At 43.8% G+C, this 7202-nt stretch overlaps 1 protein-coding gene across 1 annotated transcript in view; it reads right to left on the reverse strand.

The window, feature by feature from the left end:
• CSN4 (COP9 signalosome subunit 4) overlaps positions 1–5286 on the reverse strand; it is a 30531-nt gene extending 25245 nt beyond the window's left edge. Inside the window, exons 1-3 of the mRNA XM_084594932.1 lie at positions 5162–5286; positions 2831–2910; positions 1059–1210 (exon numbers count right to left, since the gene is read on the reverse strand). Coding sequence (XP_084451058.1) covers positions 1059–1210; positions 2831–2910; positions 5162–5238 — 309 coding nt within the window. The 5' untranslated portion in view covers positions 5239–5286. The remainder of the gene's footprint in view (positions 1–1058; positions 1211–2830; positions 2911–5161) is intronic.
• Positions 5287–7202: the final 1916 nt, after the last annotated feature.

Raw genomic sequence — 7202 nt, forward strand, 5'->3', positions numbered from 1 at the left:
ATCAAGCCTGATGTCATGTATGAACCTGGGGAGCAGGGGTGCAGGAAATAGACGTGGCCATTACTGTCACAATAGACATATCCTGCCTGCACTCAACTTCGGCTCTCAAAACAGGTTTGGCCACCATGGTGCAGGGGTTTTTGCGGTGCAGAAAAGCTGACTTCCAGAGTTTTGCAAAGAGTCTATAAGTAAGTGTAACCACTTAAGTACTGCAAGAGAGTTTAACTTTCACAGCAATGCTGCAATGTGGCCCCTACATTTTTATGGCAATTTCCATTGGTCGATTGGAGCTGGGCATCTGCACCGGAATAGAGCGACCTATACCGCTACAGAGTGACTCACCCTTGTTTGACCAGCGGAACATACAGAGCACGCGGCAGAAGTAATGCTGAGCCGGTTCCGGAAGTTGAAGTCGCATCCCAGCAGCAGAGTTGTTGTCTTGATAAATAGGCAGGAGTGCGGCCCACTGCAACTTGCTTTTGCACAATTTTAACGCTGTAGATGTTTTTCAATAGATGCACCACAACATATTAGCGCAAAAAGACTGTGATGCCCAGTGCCCACTGCCGATATCTCTGAAACCGCTAAAAACGCCAAAAAATTCCGGAAGTGATGACATCACTGACCAGAACTTCCGGCGAGACCCAACTCTGGTCGAGATACTCCAGAAGACCAGCGGAATACACGCAACCCATCTTAGTGACCAGTGGAATTTGAAATTGTCCTCCCAGGGCAAGAAAGAGTGCTCCAGAGCGACTAGTGGAAATCGCCATTAGTAAACTGTGTTATGGAGGAAGGGGGGGGGGGGGGGGGGAGAAAATTGGGCAGAGAGACGAAATTCTGCGGAATAGGAATTCCTCCAACCTAAAAAAAAAATAATGTGTATTAGCATGAAAAATCTTTTTTTTACATGCACACCTGTTTCCACATATTCCAAATAAGTGCGCAAAATTACCTAATACGTCTTTTCACTATATTTACCATAAGTAGAGAAGCAAGGCGGTGAGTTCACTCCAACTCTCTCGCTGCTATCTGAAAGAAGCATGACTGCAACTTGCCTGTTCCTCAAAAGAGACGACTCGAGGCTGCACCTTGTCCAACGTGAAATGGGAAACTGACTTCGAGACATCATCAGACAGTGAAGTCAGGTGGTTTCCAACGTCAGTCAGCAGTTGGCGTGATATCACAAGGCTCACATTTTCATTAACAACTGTGAATGAAATGGCAAAAAAAAAAAAAAAAAAAGGAAAGCTCACATTGTCCTTCCATACTTCATTCCATATCCTCCCTAGACCTGGTGTGATTACTGTGTCGTTCATTATTTTTCTCGCTTTTGGCTCAAAATCTCCGGGTATAAAAACTAGTATACCGTAGACAAATAGTTTTTGCAGCTTATTTCAAACTATTGGCTATATTCCGGAAGATGTACCGTTAAGAAAAAATTAGCTGATTTCAGCATAAAGAAAGAGTGATCTTCCTCTCTGACATATGTTTGACAAATGTTTTATAAATGATAAATGGTAATGTGTGGCGGCTGCACTGTGACACGTAATGAGAAAATGAAAGCGTACGCCATCTGTTGCAGTAACCTTGAATCTAACTTTTTTAAACGCTATCATAAAATGTGCTCCCAGTGATTTCCACCTTTCATGAGGGTTCCTAAAGTGACTTTGAGCATACTAACTTGATAGCAGCACTACTAGTTATAAAACTGCGGGAACGCTTAAGCTTTGCTCTCAGGGTGTGACGCGACAGTGTCAACTGCTCTCATTTGCCAGCTCCTCTAATGAATTGTGTTTTCATACATGTTATTTGCTACACATACATGCCAGTTGCCCCTCATTTCATTGCTATCTTCAGGTACTATTAAGAATGGGTACAAAAATCTGGCATAAATTTTTGCAGTCGGCTAACTGCACACGTAGAAAGTTCAGAGCAGTTAATTTATAAATAACAGAGCAATTGATATATCTGAAAACTTTGTTTCACGGGTACAACTAAGAAAGTTTAGGATAAGCATTAGAATGCAACTGTTACGACTGGTGTTAGCACTGCGAAAGTGCATACCAAGTAATAGCTCAAGGCACCTGTATACATTTATGAAAGCTTGCTGCTGTCCCTATAAATCCAAAAATTTGAATGCTCTCTCCTTAAAATCAAATCTCCAAGCATGTTCAATTAGCTCAAAATTTAAATTATGACTATTAATTTGAATGCTCACAAGTGAGATCGCTTTAGTACTAACCCCCGATGAGCAATGAAAACATATTTCACAATACTAGTGTATACCCAACTTTCCCTCATTGTGGTAAGGAAAGTACTTACACATTCACAGAACAGACTGGTAAAATTAACTAAAGGAAGAATGAACAACCAACAGGAATATCCTGCTTCAGCAACACACAAAATCCTTCAACACACTCCTCTAATATGCTTCGAGGTGCTCATAACAACTCAGCTAGAAGCTCACTATCCTTACTTAGGTCTGAAAAGCCATTAAAGAAGAGATTAATTAAGAAGTTCTTTTCTTTGTGTGTGCGGGGAGAGGGTTGAAGCAAATATGGGGCAGTGGGAACGTTTTCCAGGGGATTCCCTATAGCAGATTACGCTGTAAAAGGTGCTCACTGCTGTTGTCAAGGTATGTCAGTGTGTGTAGCATTAAAACAAGGCCAAACTTTCCAGTAATTCTGAGGCTGCACACACATTACATCTACAAAGAATATACAAAGGTTTGCAACCAAGGTGCTTGCTGCAATCTGCACAGGGATTCAGGGATAATAAAAAAAGTCACTCACTATTAGTGCCAGAACATAAAGGAACTTGAACTTACTAGCTTCAACGAAAACCTTCAGTCCTTCAACGAGCTCTTGATCAGAACTCTTCAGAATGCTCTCTAGGACTGCTCTATACCTGCAAAAAAGAATAGGAAGACTGCATTTCACTAAGAGCTCTTCTCACAATACAAGTATTAATAGAAAGAGTTCAAGCATAGCATTCACAAAACCCAATCCCCTAAAGAAGTGTCTGTCATAGCCTGAATTGCTTTGGGACGTTAAACCTTACAAACCAAACCAAACCAATCTCCTAACGACTTTGGTTGAAATTCTACTTATTCTACCTTCAACCTGCCATGAAAAGACATGATGCTATTACAAGTACGTATGATAAATAACTCACAAATTAGTAACAAAATGCAATCTCCAACATATAGCTTGCCACTGGTACACATACCAACCAACCTGCCTGTCCACTGGGGGACTGAGTGAATAGAGAAAAGAAGCCTACAACTATCAACAAAATTCCAGGCAGTGTAAAGAATTTAAAGAGTAGGCACGGCAAAATTGTGGATGCATGTTTTTTTTAATTATTACTATTATTATTATTAGGAATAGTATGCAAGACGATAGTGTGCATGAGGCATGGTGTAGAATTGACCTATGCCAGCTAAATGTTTTAATTGAATTTTCTTATCATGCGGTTTCGATTCTCGCTTCACTCGCTCCATGACGTCTGTGATGTCCAGATAAGTTCACGTCACGTCATAAAATATTTTCAATATAGTCGCTTCTAACTACTTTTTTTCTGCATGTGCATTTCGGCTTGCATAAGAGTTGGTAAGAAATAAAATAAACTAGACAGCGACAACACTGCAGTGTTTGTATGCCTCATAACACCTTTGCAACGCCACCGCCATCATTCGGAGGTTGAAAGCGAAATAAAGATTCTATGACAGAAAAATTCAATTGAAAACTATTTCCCACTTTTTCATACAATCGAGGCAGCTGCTCATGTTTTGAAATGCGCTGTGCGTCATCCTAAAGACAGAATAAAGAACTGTATTTTGGTGTCTCTATTCAAATTAACCACCTAAGAGACACCGTTTGGCTTATGACGAGTTCAGCTTATCACGCATTTTGCGGTGCTTTGTGTGAAAATGGCAACAAGTAGTGCTCAGTCATACACAGTCTTTTGCTGAGATGCCATAGTGGAGGTTCGAGTTGAGACTGCTAGTATTAATCTGGAAGAAATCGGTAACTTTCCACCGGCAGACAAGAACATTGCACATTATGAGAATAGCCCCAATGTGGCCAATTCAGACATTTCAGGTTTCAGGAATAGTGATGATGAGTAAGAAGTTGGGTTATGCTCGTCAAGTGACTCCAATGAGAGTGACAACCTCCTTAACAGCATGTAAGGAGATGAAGATAGAGTTTAGTTGCCACTAGCCACTAACAGTGCTAAATAGACTTAAATGCCTCTCAAGGTCCTTCTACCTTCCCATTAAAAGCTATGCCCAGTAACGTTTGGCATGCACTTTCTGAGAGAGCCACTAGTGCATTTTTTTTTTTCATGAGCTTTGTTGATCTAAGCCTTTCCTTTTTGTTTTCTTCACGACAGCTTCCTCTTCAAGGAACACATGTAACAAACAAAGCTTGCAGTATAAAAAACAATTATTAGATTCTGTCACAGTTGCAAACTTCATCAAATAAAGTTAATTAAGGTGATTCCTTCGGCTTAATACCCTTCATTGGACGCATGAGACTTGCTTGATATTCACCGGTGCCAAAAGAAAAATGTTCCATTCATTGGAGCCGTTGCATTGAATTCTGCTTTCTCACAAAGCCTACGCTTGCTTCCCGGAAAACTAACCTGCTGATTTCACTTCTTCAAGTACTCAAACTAATTTGCACCGAATCAAAGATAAACCATCATCTATTCGCAATTCGCGCGCACGCAATTAGCGAACTAATCCCTACTTTTGTTAAACATGGTGATTCTTAGCCAGCTTCTAGCAGGCACGCCGAAGTGGGTGTGCCACGGGCGGCGGCTTTATAAATTCATACGTCAAGAATTGGCTGTGATGTGCATTAAGTTCATTAAGATACATTTACAAGGCTTGTAGTGGACTGTCCACATAGCCTATTTTGCTTCCAAAAGTAGGCCACAGACCACAAGTTTACACAACCAGTACTTTCCGAGTTGAATTCGAAAGAGAAATTTGAATCTTTCTCGCTTTGCCAAGCGGCAACTTCGCAAAAGCAGTGTGAACAATGGGACCACCAAGCGTCCTTATGCCAACATGCTACTTAATTACGCTCAATATTAAGGTAATTTGAATCGGTAAGTTCATATAAATTCTGGCATACTGAGATAACCTCACCTTTCAGCTTGATCTTTTGGTGAACCACCGGCCACCGCTAAATTGGAAAGTTGCTGCCGAAATGCTGCAGCTGCCATTTTCGATCTGGATTGGATTGGATTGGTACTGAGGCTACTAGGGAAATCTAGATGGATGATGCGAGAGGAGGCAACAGCCAAGCAACAGCCAGCGACTAAAGGCCCCAATATAGTCCGACGTTTTCGACGCGACTGGCTCAGTCGGCGACGTCGGCCACGGCACGTCGGCTACGACGGGTGCGTCAAAAAACTGCCGCTTCTACAGTCTGGCGCGGCTGGCGTGACCGGTGCCGCGTCGCGCATGCGCACAAGACGCCCTCGAGGGGCTGGTACGTTTTCGGTGTGCATTTTCGAGCAGACGACAGGTCACCTACAGGGACGAACTGGCTGCCTATCGAGGCACTAATTACTGTTGTGATCAAGGCAATGATGCGATGTGTTTACTGCGAATGTTCAAATGACACAAAGCATCTACAGCCAGCCGTGGAGACGTCCAGCCCAGCAACGGTCTGAGCCCGCGTCGACGACGGCTACAGACGGAACGATGATTGTGTACGTGCGTGTTTTACTGAAACCTAATCATAATTTAAGTATCTGTACGATTACAGAAGAGTTATAGATTACACAGTAATGAGGATCACTTTCTCGGCCGGCCGCACTTCCTGTAGAATTCCATACATTTCGCGAATTCCCTGCTTGTTGAGCCGCTGACGTTCCGTGTGGCCAAGTCGAGTACGGCCTTCGATTCCGGCGTGTGCAGGTCACAACTCTATGCGAAGCCGCTTCCGCAGATTTTGGTATTCTTCCAATGAATGTACTGCAGATAAGTGAAACAACACCATCGTTACACCTCCTAGAGCAATGCATTAAAACGTGTATGACACACGCACCGCAGCGAAGAACTCACAGCTGTGCCCGGCCGCACTACTGACAGTTTGCATCCCAGGCATATTTCTTTCCTCTGAACTACTCAGTAGTCAATCCGCTTGGTATCATAGACACAGGGCTGCCCTCGAATGCCTTCTAGCAGCTTTTCCACAACAGTGTCTGAAATGCGCGCGCGGTCGCTGTCTACATGCAAGCCGCCATCTTCACTGCGCGTGAGGAATGCTGGGATGCGTGGCCGACGCGGTCGGCGAGAAATAGGCGAGATTCTATTTGCGCGTCGGCGACGTTGGGCCGCGTCGGCTAGCGCTCGCTACGTCCATCACGCCGTGACGTTGGACTATAGACCTCGGTTTTTCGCCGACGTAACGTCGCGGAGGCCGACGTGCGCGCGCGCGTGCGTTACGTCGGACTATATTGGGGCCTTAAGAGGAAAGCATAGGGTATGTTTTATTTTTATTTGATGATTGTAAAGTATTAATTAATCATAGAAGTATTATGCTGGAAAGTAGAAGAAAAACAACCAGATACCGCTGATATGATCCGAACCCACTAACTCCGATTTTGCGCCCCGTTCTCTACGGCTGAGCTGCGCCGACGGCTGTGGTTTAATCAGTTTAATTGCATGATCTTGCCTGTACTGCCCGTTGTGCCCATAGTTGCGTCTTTGTATTAGCTCTATATATGGTTGTGTCTAATGAGAGTGTTCGCCAGCGCTCTCCTCCCCCCCCCCCCCCCCCAACCCCCCCTCAGCGACACGGGAAGAAGGAATAAACTTTAACTAGTTCAGGGAATTTCGTGGCTTGGGCTGTCCCCTGCAAGGAGGGTATAATAGAATTAGAACTATTCTGACGTCTTGATCCCCAGGGCCCCAGTGAGAACCATGTGCCGCTCAGAGATCCGTGAGGGCCAGTTCCGCCTCCCACTCCGTTTGGCTGGGGGCTCGAGTGTTATATTTCTTTATTAATGCGTAGTATTGTATGGCTATGCAGGCGGGTTTCGCTTGGACATAACCTTGTCGGCGCTGCAAAAGAGAAACTATATAGTGGGTATATCGGAAAAAGAAGGTTACCATCAGATAGAATGATATAACGTCAAGGAAAGGTGTGGTGCCAAAATATCCGATGTGGGTTAATTAG

The sequence above is a fragment of the Amblyomma maculatum genome, chromosome 2 (genome assembly GCF_055883805.1).
Source record: "Amblyomma maculatum isolate TAMU_Amacu chromosome 2, ASM5588380v1, whole genome shotgun sequence".
Classification (NCBI taxonomy): Eukaryota; Metazoa; Arthropoda; class Arachnida; order Ixodida; family Ixodidae; genus Amblyomma; species Amblyomma maculatum.